Source organism: Haliotis rufescens, unplaced genomic scaffold (assembly GCF_023055435.1).
Source record: "Haliotis rufescens isolate VD_foot unplaced genomic scaffold, xgHalRufe1.0.p SCAF_2, whole genome shotgun sequence".
Classification (NCBI taxonomy): Eukaryota; Metazoa; Mollusca; class Gastropoda; order Lepetellida; family Haliotidae; genus Haliotis; species Haliotis rufescens.
Window position 1 is genome coordinate 78,444,280 of NW_025963890.1, and position 20,881 is coordinate 78,465,160.

General features: G+C 45.1%; 1 protein-coding gene across 1 annotated transcript; it reads right to left on the reverse strand.

Moving 5' to 3' along the window:
* Positions 1 to 504: 504 nt before the first annotated feature.
* On the reverse strand, positions 505 to 20,811 carry LOC125382157 (phosphatidylinositol-glycan biosynthesis class W protein-like). Its single transcript, XM_048400635.1, has 7 exons — positions 20,465 to 20,811; positions 19,637 to 20,056; positions 19,055 to 19,211; positions 15,823 to 16,073; positions 10,735 to 10,876; positions 4,346 to 4,427; positions 505 to 822 (listed from the first exon to the last, which is right to left on the reverse strand). Exons 1-7 carry the CDS (start codon positions 20,632 to 20,634, stop codon positions 578 to 580), a joined length of 1,467 nt encoding a protein of 488 aa, XP_048256592.1. The 5' UTR covers positions 20,635 to 20,811; the 3' UTR covers positions 505 to 577.
* Positions 20,812 to 20,881: the final 70 nt, after the last annotated feature.

Genomic DNA, 20,881 nt, shown 5'->3' on the forward strand with positions numbered 1-20,881 from the left:
TTGGAGTAAGTTGGTTGGTTCTGTGTGTACTGAAAACTGGCAGTGAGTGAACTGGGTTATCACTGCTTTGGTTTGTTTGTTCAACACTGCACTCAGCAATAGTCCAGCTATATGACGGCGGTCTATAAATAATCAAGTCTGACCAGACAATCCTGTGATTGACCTCATGAGCACTGACCTACCCAATTGGGATACGATGACGTGCATCAACCAGGTCAGCGAGTCTCACCTCCCGATCCAGTTAGTTGCCTCCTATGACAAGCATGGGTTGCTGAAGACTATTGTATCCCAGATGTACACAGGGGGTCGCTGGTTATAAGTGTTTGGGTTGTGTCAGCTAATTGTGGAGGGAGAGTTCAGATTACTTTGTGAAACCCATGAATCATGATCAGGGCTGAATCCAAGATCATCGGATTCTGTCACAAATAAGGGATACAACTCTGCATTGTGAATTAAAGCACCAAGCCCCCTAAAAAATTGTACAAATAACAGACATCCAAATACTTACAAATATATAATATTTTATTTCAAAAACTTGGAAAAGAAACAACAGATTGTAACAATATAAAACCTTTCGCTACCAAAACTTAGTAGAGATTTTCTTCCTGTAGAGCAGCATGACGAGGCCTGAGAGTACGAGCATGTAGCCAGTGATGATGGTGATGGCCAGTGAGGGAGGGGCGTACAGTGTCTGGAGGGACATGTTGACCAGCCCGGTCAGTAGGTTGGCGACCAGGAAGTACAGCAGACTGTTGTAGTTGATGGCCGACAGAAGACACGTGGTACTCAGATCCTCCGGGAACGTCTTGTTCTCATGTCCATCTGGAATGTTGCAGCAATCAGGATTATCAAATCTGTCTAAATGTTTTAAACTTTTGCAAGTGCCCTCTGAAATTATCTGGAAGAAAACAACTGACATCTGGGAGAGGATACCCGGGTCCATCGTCAATACTACACCGTCTACTACACAACATTCCCCCATCATCCGTGAATACTTATGGCCATACGGATGTGGAAAATCAATGCCCATCTTGTCCAAAGAAAAATCTTAAAATTATACATCACACATTGCAGCCACCTGATCCTCAGTTGTTACAGGTTACACGTAGACACTCGGTCCGCAGTCAATTATTACAGGTCACACGTAGACACTCGGTCCGCTGTCAGTTCTTGTAGGTCACACATAGACACACGGTCCACAGTCAGTTCTTGTAGGTCACACATAGACACACGGTCCACAGTCAGTTCTTGTAGGTCACACGTAGACACACGGTCCACAGTCAGTTCTTGTAGGTCACATGTAAACACGGTCCGCAGTCAGTTCTTGCAAGTCACACGTAGACACACGGTCCACAGTCTGTTCTTGTAGGTCACATGTAGACACACGGTCCACAGTCAGTTCTTGTAGGTCAAACGTAGACACACGGTCCACAGTCAGTTCTTGTAGGTCACATGTAGACACTCAGCCCGCAGTCAGTTCTTGTAGGTCACATGTAGACACGGTCCGCAGTCAGTTCTTGCAAGTCACACGTAGACACACGGTCCACAGTCTGTTCTTGTAGGTCACACGTAGACACGGTCCACAGTCAATTCTTACAGGTCACACATAGACACACGGTCCACAGTCAATTCTTACAGGTCACACATAGACACACGGTCCACAGTCAGTTCTTACAGGTCACACATAGACACACGGTCCGCTGTCAGTTCTTACAAGTCCATGTAGACACTCGGTCCGCAGTCAGTTCTTACAAGTCACACGTAGACACACGGTCCGCAGTCAGTTCTTACAAGTCACACGTAGACACACGGTCCGCAGTCAGTTCTTGTAGGTCACACATAGACACTCGGTCCGCAGTCAGTTATTACAAGTCCATGTAGACACTCGGTCCGCAGTCAGTTCTTACAAGTCACACGTAGACACTCGGTCCACAGTCAATTCTTACAGGTCACACATAGACACACGGTCCACAGTCAGTTCTTACAGGTCACACATAGACACACGGTCCGCTGTCAGTTCTTGTAGGTCACACGTAGACACACGGTCCGCAGTCAGTTCTTACAAGTCACACGTAGACACACGGTCCGCAGTCAGTTCTTACAAGTCACACATAGACACACAGTCCGCAGTCAGTTCTTTCAAGTCCATGTAGACACTCGGTCCGCAGTCAGTTCTTACAAGTCACACGTAGACACACGGTCCGCAGTCAGTTCTTACAAGTCACACGTAGACACACGGTCCGCAGTCAGTTCTTACAAGTCGCACGTAGACACACGGTCCGCAGTCAGTTCTTGTAGGTCACACATAGACACTCGGTCCGCAGTCAGTTATTACAAGTCCATGTAGACACTCGGTCCGCAGTCAGTTCTTAAAAGTCACACGTAGACACACGGTCCACAGTCTGTTCTTGTAGGTCACACGTAGACACACGGTCCACAGTCAATTCTTACAGGTCACACATAGACACACGGTCCACAGTCAATTCTTACAAGTCACACGTAGACACACGGTCCACAGTCAATTCTTACAGGTCACACATAGACACACGGTCCACAGTCAATTCTTACAAGTCACACATAGACACACGGTCCACAGTCAGTTCTTACAAGTCACACGTAGACACACGGTCCGCAGTCAGTTCTTACAAGTCACACGTAGACACTCGGTCCGCAGTCAGTTCTTACAAGTCACACGTAGACACACGGTCCGCAGTCAGTTCTTACAAGTCACACGTAGACACTCGGTCCGCAGTCAGTTCTTACAAGTCACACGTAGACACACGGTCCGCAGTCAGTTATTATGGGTCACATGTAGACACACGGTCCACAGTCAGTTCTTGTAGGTCACATGTAGACACTCGGTCCGCAGTCAGTTCGTACAAGTCGCACGTAGACACACAGTCCACAGTCAATTTTTATAGGTCACACATAGACACACGGTCCACAATCAATTCTTACAAGTCACACGTAGACACACGGTCCACAGTCAGTTCTTACAAGTCACATGTAGACACACGGTCCACAGTCAGTTCTTGTAGGTCACACGTAGACACTCGGTCCGCGGTCAGTTCGTACAAGTCGCACGTAGACACACAGTCCACAGTCAACTCTTATAGGTCACACATAGACACACGGTCCACAGTCAATTCGTACAAGTCACACGTAGACACTCGGTCCACAGTCTGTTCTTGTAGGTCACACGTAGACACACGGTCCACAGTCAGTACTTGTAGGTCACACGTAGACACACGGTCCACAGTCAATTCGTACAAGTCACACGTAGACACACGGTCTACAGTCAGTTCTTACAAGTCACACATAGACACACGGTCCACAGTCAATTCTTATAGGTCACACGTAGACACGGTCCACAGTCAGTTCTTACAGGTCACACGTAGACACACGGTCCACAGTCAATTCTTACAGGTCACACATAGACACACGGTCCACAGTCAATTCTTACAAGTCACACATAGACACACGGTCCACAGTCAGTTCTTACAGGTCACACATAGACACACGGTCCACAGTCAATTCTTACAGGTCACACATAGACACACGGTCCACAGTCAGTTCTTACAGGTCACACATAGACACACACGGTCCACAGTCAATTCTTACAGGTCACACATAGACACATGGTCCACAGTCTGTTCTTGTAGGTCACACATAGACACACACGGTCCACAGTCAATTCTTACAGGTCACACATAGACACACGGTCCACAGTCAATTCTTACAAGTCACACATAGACACACGGTCCACAGTCAATTCTTACAGGTCACACATAGACACACACGGTCCACAGTCAATTCTTACAGGTCACACATAGACACACGGTCCACAGTCAGTTCTTACAGGTCACACATAGACACACGGTCCACAGTCAGTTCTTACAGGTCACACATAGACACACGGTCCACAGTCAATTCTTACAGGTCACACATAGACACACGGTCCACAGTCAGTTCTTACAGGTCACACATAGACACACGGTCCACAGTCAGTTCTTACAGGTCACACATAGACACACGGTCCACAGTCAATTCTTACAGGTCACACATAGACACATGGTCCACAGTCTGTTCTTGTAGGTCACACATAGACACACACGGTCCACAGTCAATTCTTACAGGTCACACATAGACACACGGTCCACAGTCAATTCTAACAGGTCACACATAAAGAACTGACAGTGGACCGAGTGTGAGATAACACAATGTCCTCACTCAATCCACAGTCAGATCTTACAGGTTACATGTTACAGCCTACAGAAGGCTACAGTTTCCACGTTAAAGTATTTGAACACCTGACTGAATTAAGGAGTAGAAAGAAGGCCTTCACCTCTCGGACACAAGGACTGGGCACAGGTCACAGCGATGTCTCCAGCCAAGTTGACCGTCAGCAGCAGGAAGGACAGCGCAACCTGAAATGTGTCACCGAAGCATTAATGAAAGACAACACCTGGGACATCAACACCTGGGACATCAACACCTGGGACATCAACACCTGGGACATCAACACCTGGGACATCAACACCTGGGACATCACACCTGGGACATCACACCAGGGACATCACACCTGGGACATCACGCCTGGGACATCACACCTGGGACATCAACACCTGGGACATCAACACCTGGGACATCACACCTGGGACATCACACCAGGGACATCACACCTGGGACATCACACCAGGGACATCACACCTGGGACATCACACCTGGGACATCACACCAGGGACATCAACACCTGGGACATCAACACCTGGGACATGAACACCTGGGACATCACACCTGGGACATCAACACCTGGGACATTACACCTGGGACATCAACACCTGGGACATCACACCTGGGACATCACACCTGGGACATCACACCTGGGACATCACACCTGGGACATCACACCAGGGACATCACACCTGGGACATCACACCTGGGACATCACACGTGGGACATCAACACCTGGGACATCACACCAGGGACATCACACCTGGGACATCAACACCATGGACATCACACCTGGGACATCACACCTGGGACATCAACACCTGGGACATCACACCAGGGACATCACACCTGGGACATCACAACAGGGACATCAACACCATGGGCATCAAAACAGAGGAGCACAGCAGTAGACATGTCATTACTCATGATTATATCTAGATATCTGTCCATGGTGTAGGAAGAATGCCAACACTTATGATGACGCTTATTCACGAAGTCAAGAGCAACTTTTAACTAGAACATGTTTGCAAAAACAGAAGCAGCCCATTGCTGCCATTTCTAGTCCCTCCTCACATACCAACATTTCCAGCGTCATACCCTTGCCCTTGGTATGGTGGAATATGTCGGCTACAACCGCGAGTGAGTGAGGGAGGGGGTAGGAGTTGGGTTTAACGCCGCTTTGGAGAGTATATCAGCTTCATGTGGGAGGCCTGAAATGATGCAGGTCTCAGAAGATGGTGCTGACAGACCTAGAAACAATCGGGGTAAACTGGGACTTAAACCCACGATCATAGGTTTCTGGCATGCTTAAGGGATGCAATGCTGCATTTCGAATTGTGGCATCTTAACAATGGGGCACCTATGCCACCTCATATTAAGGGCACTTCTGATGACATCACTTCCGGTTCGGGAAAATGCATGCCATATGAACATTCCAAAGGACTAGCCTCCATATAAACCAAATATGATGTCCCTTGCTGGAATTCAATGTAACAAAAAATAGCATATACATCTCATTGATTGTTTGTTTTGTTGGTTTGTTGTTTAACGCCGCACTCAGCAATAGTCCAGCTATATGATGACAGTCTGTAAATTATCGAGTCTGGACCAGACAATCCAGTGATTGATATCACGAGCATCGATCCACGCAATTGGGATACAATGAAATGCATCGACCAAGTCAGCGAGTCTGACCCCCCGAGTCGCCTCTTACAACAAGCATAGTCTTTAACAGCAAGCATGAGTTGCTGAAGGCCTATTCTAACCCGGACCTTCACGTCAAGCATGGGTTGCTGAAGGCCTATTCTAACCCGGATCTTCACGGCAAGCATGGGTTGCTGAAGGCCTATTCTAACCCGGATCTTCACGGCAAGCATGGGTTGCTGAAGGCCTATTCTAACCCGGACCTTCACGGCAAGCATGGGTTGCTGAAGGCCTATTCTAACCCGGATCTTCACGGCATCATGGGTTGCTGAAGGCCTATTCTAACCTGGACCTTCACGGCAAGCATGGGTTGCTGAAGGCCTATTCTAACCCGGACCTTCACGGCAAGCATGGATTGCTGAAGGCCTATTCTAACCCGGATCTTCACGGCAAGCATGGGTTGCTGAAGGCCTATTCTAACCCGGATCTTCACGGCAAGCATGGGTTGCTGAAGGCCTATTCTAACCCGGACCTTCACGGCAAGCATGGGTTGCTGAAGGCCTATTCTAACCCGGACCTTCACGGCAAGCATGGGTTGCTGAAGGCCTATTCTAACCCGGACCTTCACGGCAAGCATGGGTTGCTGAAGGCCTATTCTAACCCGGATCTTCACGGCAAGCATGGGTTGCTGAAGGCCTATTCTAACCCGGACCTTCACGGCAAGCATGGGTTGCTGAAGGCCTATTCTAACCCGGATCTTCACGGCAAGCATGGGTTGCTGAAGGCCTATTCTAACCCGGACCTTCACGGCAAGCATGGGTTGCTGAAGGCCTATTCTAACCCGGACCTTCACGGCAAGCATGGGTTGCTGAAGGCCTATTCTAACCCGGACCTTTATGGCAAGCATGGGTTGCTGAAGGCCTATTCTAACCCGGACCTTCACGGCAAGCATGGGTTGCTGAAGGCCTATTCTAACCCGGACCTTCACGGCAAGCATGGGTTGCTGAAGGCCTATTCTAACCCGGACCTTCACGGCAAGCATGGGTTGCTGAAGGCCTATTCTAACCCGGACCTTTACGGCAAGCATGGGTTGCTGAAGGCCTATTCTAACCTGGACCTTCACAGCAAGCATGGGTTGCTGAAGGCCTATTCTAACCCGGACCTTTACGGCAAGCATTGGTTGCTGAAGGCCTATTCTTACCCGGACCTTCACGGCAAGCATGGGTTGCTGAAGGCCTATTCTAACCCGGACCTTCACGGCAAGCATGGGTTGCTGAAGGCCTATTCTAACCCGGACCTTCACGGCAAGCATGGGTTGCTGAAGGCCTATTCTAACCTGGACCTTTACGGCAAGCATGGGTTGCTGAAGGCCTATTCTAACCCGGACCTTCACGGCAAGCATGGGTTGCTGAAGGCCTATTCTAACCCGGACCTTCACGGCAAGCATGGGTTGCTGAAGGCCTATTCTAACCCGGACCTTCACGGCAAGCATGGGTTGCTGAAGGCCTATTCTAACCCGGACCTTTATGGCAAGCATGGGTTGCTGAAGGCCTATTCTAACCCGGACCTTCACAGCAAGCATGGGTTGCTGAAGGCCTATTCTAACCCGGACCTTCACGGCAAGCATGGGTTGCTGAAGGCCTATTCTAACCCGGACCTTCACGGCAAGCATGGGTTGCTGAAGGCCTATTCTAACCCGGACCTTCACGGCAAGCATGGGTTGCTGAAGGCCTATTCTAACCTGGACCTTTACGGCAAGCATGGGTTGCTGAAGGCCTATTCTAACCCGGACCTTCACGGCAAGCATGGGTTGCTGAAGGCCTATTCTAACCCGGACCTTCACGGCAAGCATGGGTTGCTGAAGGCCTATTCTAACCCGGACCTTCACGGCAAGCATGGGTTGCTGAAGGCCTATTCTAACCCGGACCTTTATGGCAAGCATGGGTTGCTGAAGGCCTATTCTAACCCGGACCTTCACAGCAAGCATGGGTTGCTGAAGGCCTATTCTAACCCGGACCTTCACGGCAAGCATGGGTTGCTGAAGGCCTATTCTAACCCGGACCTTTATGGCAAGCATGGGTTGCTGAAGGCCTATTCTAACCCGGACCTTCACGGCAAGCATGGGTTGCTGAAGGCCTATTCTAACCCGGACCTTCACGGCAAGCATGGGTTGCTGAAGGCCTATTCTAACCCGGACCTTCACGGCAAGCATGGGTTGCTGAAGGCCTATTCTAACCTGGACCTTTACGGCAAGCATGGGTTGCTGAAGGCCTATTCTAACCCGGACCTTCACGGCAAGCATGGGTTGCTGAAGGCCTATTCTAACCCGGACCTTCACGGCAAGCATGGGTTGCTGAAGGCCTATTCTAACCCGGACCTTCACGGCAAGCATGGGTTGCTGAAGGCCTATTCTAACCCGGACCTTTATGGCAAGCATGGGTTGCTGAAGGCCTATTCTAACCCGGACCTTCACAGCAAGCATGGGTTGCTGAAGGCCTATTCTAACCCGGACCTTCACGGCAAGCATGGGTTGCTGAAGGCCTATTCTAACCCGGACCTTTATGGCAAGCATGGGTTGCTGAAGGCCTATTCTAACCCGGACCTTCACGGCAAGCATGGGTTGCTGAAGGCCTATTCTAACCTGGACCTTTACGGCAAGCATGGGTTGCTGAAGGCCTATTCTAACCCGGACCTTCACGGCAAGCATGGGTTGCTGAAGGCCTATTCTAACCCGGACCTTCACGGCAAGCATGGGTTGCTGAAGGCCTATTCTAACCCGGACCTTCACGGCAAGCATGGGTTGCTGAAGGCCTATTCTAACCCGGACCTTTATGGCAAGCATGGGTTGCTGAAGGCCTATTCTAACCCGGACCTTCACGGCAAGCATGGGTTGCTGAAGGCCTATTCTAACCCGGACCTTTATGGCAAGCATGGGTTGCTGAAGGCCTATTCTAACCCGGATCTTCAGGGATCTGCAGCTCATTGAAACTAAGACAAAGTGACCTGCCGCACTTATCATAGATTGTCATCACTTGCCATACATAAGATTCTAATGATGTAACCACTACATGTATATGACTTTAAAAATATCTGTAGAAAAGGCATTTCAGTGAAAATGGCAAACATACTATTACCTTCACTGTGACCTTGACCTTATACGTAGGTCACTCACAACCTTTTCAGATGGTGGCCACACCTCAATATTGACCTACACATGTACCAAGTTTCATGGACATTAGGTAATTGATTCTTGGACTTTTCTTCAGGCAATGACCTTGAAGGTGACCTTGAACTTTTACATGACGGGTCAATGTGTCAAATAAACTCACATGACCATAAAGAGTGAGTGAGTGATTTGGGTTTAACGCCGCATTTAACAATATTCCAGTAATATCGTGGTGTGTCAGCTTAATGTGGGAGGAAAGCCCGCAGTGATGCAGGTCTCAGACGTTTCCCACTTCGGTGAAACCGAGGAGCACGGGTATGGTGCTTACAAAACATAGAAACATAATCGGGGCGAACCGGGATTCGAACCCACAATCATAGGTTTCTGGCGTGCCCAAAGGATGCAACTCTGCACAGCGAATCGAGGCGCCTTAGACAACTGGGCCACCCGTGCCCCCAACTATAAAGAAGATACATATGACATGATATCGGTGGGTGTCCAAGCTCCTCGTAGTTTCAAGAACTAAATGAGGCGGCAGTGTCAGTCAAATTCAGACAAAACCTTATGCATCCCAATTTACACTCCTGGATATCGGAGCAGCAGTCCCGTAGCCTAGTGGTTAAAGTGTTTGCTCTTCACGCCAAAGACCCGCGTTTGATTCTCGACATGGGTACAGTGTGTGAAGCCCATTTCTGGTGTCCCCTGCCGTGATATTGCTGGAATATTGCTAAGAGCGGCATAAAACCACACTCATTCACTCACTGGAGATTAGAAATGTGTTTGCTGAGGGCTGTCTCATATCATTGTCTCAAGCTTCTGGAGATGGTGGACATACCAAGCATGTATGAAAGTTTATTAATCTAAGGAATAAAGATTATCATCAACAAAAACAGTAAATGCTACAATTAAGAAATATTTCAATTTGATTGTCATTAGTAAATCAATCATATCAAATAACTGTACTAAATTGATCAAAGAAGCACTTAAAAAAAAAAGTCAGTTTGAAAGAATAATGAATTCATACCATTAGTATTAGACTTTTACTAATACAAACGCATGTAAAGACATGTAGAGAAGTGAACACTATGACAGTGACAACAAGGAATGTATGTACAAGTACATGTAGAGAAGTGAACACTATGACAGTGACAACAAGGAATGTATGTACAAGTACATGTAGAGAAGTGAACACTATGACAGTGACAACAAGGAATGTATGTACAAGTACATGTAGAGAAGTGAACACTATGACAGTGACAACAAGGAATGTATGTACAAGTACATGTAGAGAAGTGAACACTATGACAGTGACAACAAGGAATGTATGTACAAGTACATGTAGAAATGTATTAAACAGATAATTATTTAAAAGGCTAATTTTTCTCAAGTACATATCTTAATATCATATTTATTTTATTTTTTTCCTATTAAAGTGCTAATTAACTGTCAAATATGAATTTCTCTTGAGAAATTAAATCGTATCTTATCTTATCCCTCTCCTCTTGTATAATTTGTTTGTTTGTTGACATAATGAATGCTGCTTTACATACATGGACCACTGACCTCAATACTGGACACAACTAGTGGGGGGGTTGGGGTGGGGGGGTGGGGTGAGGTGGGGTGGGGTGGGGTGGGGTTGTTTTAAGAAAGAGTAAATGGCAGTGACAGTACATCATTCAAGAAATGCTCACCGTCCATATACAAAAAGGTCCATTTGCCAGTCTGCGTGAGACAGGCTCCACAGTGTTGCTGACTATCCCCAGGACTATCCATGAGAGTAGTGACATGCTGACGAACACACACAGAACCAGCATCCAGTCCCGCACACGCCGTCTGGAATTTGAATTTGTAAATCATCATGTCTAGTGATGCTTTATCGTAAATTTCATGTTTCAATGGACCAACACAAGCACATAAACTCCTATTGCCGCCATGACCATGACACGAGATTCGCAGTAAAGCAGTGTGCGTGTAGAGGAAAGTAACTGTGAGCTATAATTTATCGCATTGTTTTTAATTTAAATATTGTAGCATTTTCCTCCTTGGGTCCCATGGTCAAGATGGGGAATATCTAAGGAGTGTTTTTTAAATGGAAATAAAAACGGAACTTTATGGCAGACTTTATGATGAGGTGGGCGGTGCCTAATAACCAAGACTATTATTTTCTTTAGCCGTATGTGTCACCAGTTAAACACAAGGGCCGACCCCTAGTCTAAAAAAGATACGGTTATACAATGATATTGTTACTTGACAAGGTTGCCAAGAAAATGGTTGTCAACAGCCTATCGGTTTAATTGGTTTGCAACCTGTGTAAATAAACTGATCACACTTGACACGTACTTCGTGAGAAACACAAAATCCAGAACACAACTACATTGTATATTGAGAGCATGTCTTGCACAAACTGTATTGTGTGAATTCCTCTCTGCCTCTGTCAACTTGTGTTACTTGAGTAGGTAACTTCAGACACGGTGACTCCTCTACAGTTCAGATTGTATCGTTGGGTGTTGTTCTGGACACAGTGACTCCTCTACAGTTCAGATTGTGCCGTGGGGTGTTGTTCTGGACACGGTGACTCCTCTACAGTTCAGATTGTACCGTGGGGTGTTGTTCTGGACACGGTGACTCCTCTACAGTTCAGATTGTACCGTGGGGTGTTGTTCTGGAAACAGTGACTCCTCTACAGTTCAGATTGTGCCGTGGGGTGTTGTTCTGGACACGGTGACTCCTCTACAGTTCAGATTGTACTGTGGGGTGTTGTTCTGGACACGGTGACTCCTCTACAGTTCAGATTGTACCGTGGGGTGTTGTTCTGGACACGGTGACTCCTCTACAGTTCAGATTGTACCGTGGGGTGTTGTTCTAGACATGCTGACTCCTCTACAGTTCAGATTGTATCGTTGGGTGTTGTTCTGGAAACAGTGACTCCTCTACAGTTCAGATTGTGCCGTGGGGTGTTGTTCTGGACACGGTGACTCCTCTACAGTTGAGATTGTACCGTGGGGTGTTGTTCTGGACACCATGACTCCTCTACAGTTCAGATTGTACCGTGGGGTGTTGTTCTGGAAACAGTGATTCCTCTACAGTTCAGATTGTACCGTGGGGTGTTGTTCTGGACACAGTGACTCCTCTACAGTTGAGATTGTACCGTGGGGTGTTGTTCTGGACACGGTGACTCCTCTACAGTTCAGATTGTACCGTGGGGTGTTGTTCTGGACACGGTGACTCCTCTACAGTTCAGATTGTATTGTTGGGTGTTGTTCTGGACACGGTGACTCCTCTACAGTTCAGATTGTACCGTGGGGTGTTGTTCTGGACACGGTGACTCCTCTACAGTTCAGATTGTATTGTTGGGTGTTGTTCTGGACACGGTGACTCCTCTACAGTTCAGATTGTACCGTGGGGTGTTGTTCTAGACATGCTGACTCCTCTACAGTTCAGATTGTATTGTTGGGTGTTGTTCTGGAAACAGTGACTCCTCTACAGTTCAGATTGTACCGTGGGGTGTTGTTCTGGACACGGTGACTCCTCTACAGTTCAGATTGTACCGTGGGGTGTTGTTCTAGACATGGTGACTCCTCTACAGTTCAGATTGTACCGTGGGGTGTTGTTCTGGACACGGTGACTCCTCTACAGTTGAGATTGTACCGTGGGGTGTTGTTCTGGACATGGTGACTCCTCTACAGTTCAGATTGTATTGTTGGGTGTTGTTCTGGACACGGTGACTCCTCTACAGTTCAGATTGTACCGTGGGGTGTTGTTCTAGACACGGTGACTCCTCTACAGTTCAGATTGTACCGTGGGGTGTTGTTCTAGACATGCTGACTCCTCCACAGTTCAGATTGTACCGTAGGGTGTTGTTCTGGACATGGTGACTCCTCTACAGTTCAGATTGTATCGTTGGGTGTTGTTCTAGACATGGTGACTCCTCTACAGTTCAGATTGTACCGTGGGGTGTTGTTCTGGACACGGTGACTCCTCTACAGTTGAGATTGTACCATGGGGTGTTGTTCTAGACACGGTGACTCCTCTACAGTTGAGATTGTATTGTTGGGTGTTGTTCTGGACACGGTGACTCCTCTACAGTTCAGATTGTACCGTGGGGTGTTGTTCTGGACACGGTGATTCCTCTACAGTTCAGATTGTATCGTTGGGTGTTGTTCTGGACACGGTGACTCCTCTACAGTTCAGATTGTACCGTGGGGTGTTGTTCTGGACACGGTGACTCCTCCACAGTTCAGATTGTACCGTGGGGTGTTGTTCTAGACACGGTGACTCCTCCACAGTTCAGATTGTACCGTGGGGTGTTGTTCTAGACACGGTGACTCCTCTACAGTTCAGATTGTATTGTTGGGTGTTGTTCTGGACATGGTGACTCCTCTACAGTTCAGATTGTACCGTGGGGTGTTGTTCTGGACACGGTGACTCCTCTACAGTTCAGATTGTATTGTTGGGTGTTGTTCTGGACATGGTGACTCCTCTACAGTTCAGATTGTATTGTTGGGTGTTGTTCTAGACATGGTGACTCCTCTACAGTTCAGATTGTATTGTTGGGTGTTGTTCTGGACACGGTGACTCCTCTACAGTTCAGATTGTACCGTGGGGTGTTGTTCTGGACACGGTGACTCCTCTACAGTTCAGATTGTACCGTGGGGTGTTGTTCTGGACATGATGACTCCTCTACAGTTCAGATTGTACCGTGGGATGTTGTTCTGGACACGGTGACTCCTCTACAGTTCAGATTGTATTGTTGGGTGTTGTTCTGGACACGCTGACTCCTCCACAGTTCAGATTGTATCGTTGGGTGTTGTTCTGGACACGGTGACTCCTCTACAGTTCAGATTGTATCGTTGGGTGTTGTTCTGGACACGGTGACTCCTCTACAGTTCAGATTGTATCGTTGGGTGTTGTTCTAGACACGGTGACTCCTCTACAGTTCAGATTATATCGTTGGGTGTTGTTCTGGACACAGTGACTCCTCTACAGTTCAGATTGTATTGTTGGGTGTTGTTCTGGACACGGTGACTCCTCTACAGTTCAGATTGTACCGTGGGGTGTTGTTCTAGACATGCTGACTCCTCTACAGTTCAGATTGACCGTGGGGTGTTTTTCTGGACACGGTGACTCCTCCACAGTTCAGATTGTATCGTTGGGTGTTGTTCTGGACACGGTGACTCCTCTACAGTTCAGATTGTACCGTGGGATGTTGTTCTGGACATGGTGACTCCTCTACAGTTCAGATTGTATTGTTGGGTGTTGTTCTGGACACGGTGACTCCTCTACAGTTCAGATTGTACCGTGGGGTGTTGTTCTGGACACGGTGACTCCTCTACAGTTCAGATTGTACCGTGGGGTGTTGTTCTGGACATGGTGACTCCTCTACAGTTCAGATTGTATTGTTGGGTGTTGTTCTGGACATGGTGACTCCTCTACAGTTCAGATTGTACCGTGGGGTGTTGTTCTAGACATGGTGACTCCTCTACAGTTCAGATTGTACCGTGGGGTGTTGTTCTGGACACGGTGACTCCTCCACAGTTCAGATTGTACCGTGGGGTGTTGTTCTGGACACGGTGACTCCTCCACAGTTCAGATTGTACCGTGGGGTGTTGTTCTGGACACGGTGACTCCTCTACAGTTCAGATGGTATTGTTGGGTGTTGTTCTGGACATGGTGACTCCTCTACAGTTCAGATTGTGCCGTGGGGTGTTGTTCTGGACACGGTGACTCCTCTACAGTTCAGATTGTACCGTGGGGTGTTGTTCTGGACACGGTGACTCCTCTACAGTTCAGATTGTATTGTTGGGTGTTGTTCTGGACATGGTGACTCCTCTACAGTTCAGATTGTACCGTGGGGTGTTGTTCTGGACACGGTGACTCCTCCACAGTTCAGATTGTATTGTGGGGTGTTGTTCTGGACACGGTGACTCCTCTACAGTTCAGATTGTATTGTTGGGTGTTGTTCTAGACATGGTGACTCCTCAGATGTTCAGAAGAAGTGTGTTTGGAGAGAAGTGTGTTTGGAGAGAAGGGTGTTTGCTTCGTCAGGAACAAGGGAGGTAACCATGTGTGGCTAGATGATGGCCAAAACATACATCACAGACAAACATACATGTATGCTCCCTTGTTTGGGAATGTGATGTAATAGAACGATTTTAGGATAAATGTCAGTGTGGATAGACCAGTGCTTTCATGTTTATGTGACATTTTGTGCAGAATTGATACTTTTTAGAGTTAAAGAGAACATAAAAACAGATATAGTGGTCGATTTACTTTTACTTATTGCAAAATTCTACATTTATAGATGCAAATTCCAAAATACAAAACCTAATTTTCATGTTTATAAAAAGGAAGCTTTTTCATGATACAACATGGAAAGAGATATTGCTTTCAAGACAGGTAATCAGCAGAAATTCTATGATGCTTGGTGCTGTATCATAAACTTTTCAAAATGAGGAGCAGCTTTCATTTTAATTTCAGTTTTATACTTAAGACTTTAATGTTAGAAACCATGTACTTTCCAACACTGCCACCTCAGATATAAGCTTTAATAGTTATGCATACTTGATATATGCAGTGTGTTTGTATTACTAGAGTGAATGTGTGAGTGACAAGTATGTTATATTTTCTGTAAAAAGACTAAGATGTACTAATAAGTTGTGCTATATGTCATGGGCGTTCTGCATTTTATGTAACAGGTACTTCTTTTTTAAAAACAATAAATGAAAAAGAAAAAACATAAAGGTATAGTCCACACATTATTACAAGCTTGAAAATTTCACCTTTTTCTAAATATATAGCTTCCAATCTCCACCCCGGCGAAGTATATAGCCAGGTAGCCGATACAGGAGAACAAGCCCTCCCTGTTGGCATCAAGGAAGCCCTCCCTTCTCCCCCGCCCATCTGCCCCGTGCAGGATGTAGTGGGGGAGACTGGTGGCCGTGAGGCTGTACTGATACCCTGCAGCGATGACAATGGACAGGAGGCCGCTCAAGTGCACAGGGAACACCGACAGAATCACGGCTGATAAAACCTGGGACCAGAAGATGGTTAAAGGTTCATTGCTGCTCTGACAGAATGGCATGTCAATCATATCATCTGCTGAACAAACCCATGACCAGACAATCCTGACCCAACATTAAACAACAGATTGTGGTGATAAGAGTCAGGGAGGTGTTTACATGGCAAGGAACTGAAGCCCCCAACTACTTGGCCGAGTGATGCATGTCACACAAGAAACAGCTTCCCACCAATGTTGTTAATGACATTGAGAAATCAATCTGAATCAATGCCACCATATGTCATATCATTACATGTGTATTTATTGTTTTCCTCCTTAAATATGTTAAACAGAAAGAATTGAGGATAAATTTTAATGTAGTTAAGATATTTTGTAATGAGAATGATCTGAAAACCTGGATTGATCATCACTTTCAGTCAAACAAACCGTTCTGATCATATAAATACATCATAATATTTTAAAATGAAGTCCTTTTTGCTATAATAATACAAGATGTTTTGTCAAACAGTTAAGGAAGAATTTATTATTTGAACAAACATGTCAAAACATGTCAGTCTTAAAGGGGCACTGATCTAACGGACTGGTTGTTGCCTTTGTTATTGTTTTTCCCCCGTGAGTACCCGGATGATCCGCAACGCAACTGAGCGTGACCAGAGACTGGGGTACCGTCTGCAAGGACAGCTAAATAAACTTGGAGGCTGGAGGCAATATTTGTTTTACGCATTTTTGAACACTGATTGGTTAACTGTGATCTATAAAGATTTCGACAAAGGGCGCATGTTAATTCATTTCTTCAGCCTAAACAAACAGACAAAAAGAACAAGGGAGCTCATCGGATGTCGTCATTTGGAAATACCCCAGATGGTTATAGTTTAATACTAAAAACAGTATCCATGCAGTGAAAGCATTTTCGGATTTCGGCTTGCGTCGATAATACGATTACTACTCCCTTGTTGTCATCCACGTTTTCTCGCATAACCCTACACTTGTGTATTGTCGTCATTCACTTGATGCTCAGTTAATGAATTTATTACAGGTACAATTAGTGGTAGCACCACTTATATTACCTGACAAAGGTTCCCATTTGGCATTTATTGTGTCTGGGGTAATTATTCAATCTAAATCCAGGTTTGAAGTGAGGTGAAATGTGTGTTATGTAATATGCACGTGGCAGCCCAGCAAGAGATGAATGATCAGTTGATTTACTTTTTTTTGTAAATCAACGGATCGTTCCTAGTCATCAAAGGATTAACAGAAAATACGTTGATTGATTAATCACTGTTATCTTGCACAGTGGATATGTCAAGAGTGAGTGTTTACATGTCTAGGTTTACTAAAACAAAGGGAATACACTCATATCATGGCGCGAAGTGCCGATGTAAAAACAACATACTTTGTTCAAAGGGTTAACTGATAATACGTTGATTGATTGATCATTGTTATCTATCACTCAATGGATTTTTTAGGAACTGTGGACGCTATGAAAGTAGTTGTCACGTGGGCTTTCTCAGCCGACCATTGAGACTTGACACCTATGTAAAACACCTGAAACAATCCAAGCGATCAGTTGAGAAACGAACACGGGTTATAATATCCCGAAACGATATATATCTTTTAAAATATTTGATTGTTACTGAGACACGTGACATCGAATAAGTTTCTTTGTACAGCTGCAGACGAGTGGGATATTGTTCCTTTGTGTCGATATTCACGGATACATTCCTCGAACAAGGAAGCTGCCTAAAACTTATACACATAAATTTGGTAGGTTGTAATTATGATATCTGCATTTTGTTTTCCTTCATTTGAACCGATTCGTTCTTGTTTCTCTACGTCTTGGTTGGGAAATTCTTCAATGCGCGATAGACGTTGTTGTCACAGGTCTTTTCCTTTGTAAGCGTGTATATATTACCGTCAATTTGTAAAATGTGATTCTCTCAGGCAATTTATAAAATGTGTAAATATTTCAGTCATTTTGACTAAAACATCTGTCCAGATTGATCAAGACGATCAAAAGGGCCCAAAAACATCACAACAGATTATTATGTAGGATTAAAAGCCAAACAACTTAGAAATGTACTTTTCAACGTTACATTTTCAGTCTCTTGGTGATGACATTAAACATCAAAATGTTTGGAATTCGTTGTCATAATAATACAGATGGAAATGTTTTTCAGTCACTTTGTAAAATAACTGAATATTTAGACGTTTAATAAATGTGTTACACATTTGACAGTAAAAAAATATACACACTATAAAAAAAGCATATGCTCAGGTGAAATATATACTTTGTGTTGCAAGTCAAAATAGTGTAAACGAAAATCGCAAAATTACCAAGCAAGTGACTCATCAAAACTTCGTCACCATTACCGATGCTACTCACAAAGATACCTACATTTCCTTATTATCTCGAAAACTGTATTTCATTTTGTTGATCAATGTGACCATACGCCCTTATTACTACCCATAAAAGTGACTAATGCGCTTACGAATGGCGCAGCAGAGGTCGCGAACTAGTCTAGATTTCTGCTATACATCCGGGTACTCACTGGGAAAAAACAATAACAAAGGCAACAACCAGTCCCGGGGAATTGCGGTAGATCAGTGCCCCTTTAACAGATCGTTATCAATAAGCCGATTCAAAGACATCACTCTCTGTGTTGAGGGTAGGGCTGGGGCCATTCCTAATTTACTACCTGGGTACAGGACACTCTATTATCCGGCCTTACCCATGTACCCACTAAAGGTCTTAAGAGTTGGTTACAAAATGTCAGAATGGGAATTGTTTTACCACAGTCTTGCCCAAAAATACTGAAGTTGATAGACGCTTTATCCTTACTGTATAAAAGTCAGAATGAATGCTTGCATAGTCAGAAAGAAATGTGAACATTAGCTACATGTAGTGTAACCATGGACAATAATGGAGTTTTATAGTTAATGCCACTAAACAGCATTTCATGTGACTAATCCCCGCCCTGTTTGATTGCCATTACCTTGACTGCAGCCAATGTCAGGAAGAAGTTCCAGTGAACACCGTACTCTGACACATGCTCTTGGTAGTCAATGTTCTTCACAGCAAGCAGTCGTAGAGCTCCGATCACCACCAGTGGCATGCTGGACTTGACAGCCTGCATCACGGCCAGCACAGGACTTGCACATCAACAAACACACTTCATGATCATGACAGAGTATGACCTTAAAATATACATCATCACAATGCCAATGGTTGTGACATTTCCACAAGAATTTTATTTAGACTTAATTCAGAAGAAATAACAATTCCTGGTAAATGCTGACAAAATAGGGAAACTGTTCAGATTTACATTCTTCACATTGGTCTTCACAATGAATGACTTTGGATGGGCTGGGTATTATCGGGAAAAGTAAACAAAACTCCCTCAACATGATGGATGTCCTGCACAAAATGTGTTGTGAGTAAACATTAAAATTGTTCATCTCCACCCCTCACAGAAAGTAGGTCAAGAACCTGTTAACGAAACTATATCTGGTTTCATAAGACAATCAAGGTAGCAAATATCAGTCATGACAGTAAACAACTCAATATAAATATTTACCTTTTAGTTGTAACTTTTCCCCGTGCTTCAGGTGAGACAACTGCATTTACAACAACAAACAACCCTACTCCTGTATCCATCAAACCTGTTCCATACGTCTCAGTCTTAGCAAATCTCCTGGGAAAAATAGTGAAATCCACAGCCAGAATGGCAACCGCAGTTGCCAGCAGCGTCTGACCTCGGAAATAGGAAATAAATGGACGTCTGGAACTCATCTCCAAATCCAGGAATGTCTCTAAAAGTGACCCAGATTTTGACTGCTGTGTTCTCTTGGACTGTGAATGCCTGGCTGCGATGAGTCCAAGCATGCCTGCAGCTGTGGTAAAGAGGGACACCAGCACAGTGAAGTCCGTGAAGTTGAGAACGGTGAAACTGAGGAGCATGGGGACAATGATGATCATCACATTCAGCACAATCAACCTGCAAACAATAAATGGGAGTACAGATTCATCAAGAGGCAGTTCAAGAGATTAAGACTCAACCCAAGTACTGAGCTATCTGTTTCTGCTCGATCTGCAGAATTTACTCAACAATAGTAAACTGTATCTCAATTATGGACTTTTTCAGCTTTATTTTGATTTTATGTATTTTAGAGTATTGTCAGGATCATTGTCCTTAGAATGCTTACTCTTTTCTTCAAGCTAAATATGTTAAGACAATCGGATCATGTGTGATTTGTCATTAAGGTACATGTTTACTATTTAGATTGAGTTTTATTTTGTCTTCGATTGAGTTATGTATTGTCTAAAAATATTTATTGACAGGTTTTCAGTTAAACTGGTAATCCTGGTACAATTAAACTGTATCCTTGGTGACAGGTGCCATTACCATGGTTGTGTGAAGTCGTTGACGAAGAGGCAAAACAAATCACGGACGAGAGTTGAACCGACTGGAATCAAGGTCAGTACAGAAACTTCCACCAAAGACGACCCATTCAATCCACTCATAAACTCCTCGTGTAGCTGCTTGTACGATACGTTGCTAACAGGCACATCCATGGTCCAAGTGGTAGGTGAACAGCAAATAATGGCAAATGTTATACTTTTAAGTTAAAAACACCATTTCCTGTTTCATGGGCGCGGCCATCTTGGTTGAATAGAAATTGATCAATGGATCAATTTAATGGACAGGAATCTGAGATCAGTTGTGATGTTTTATCAGCTCTTTTCTGTCCATATTACCGAACCAATATTTCTACTTTCATCTATATAACAAATAAATCGCAATGAACCTATCATAACACAC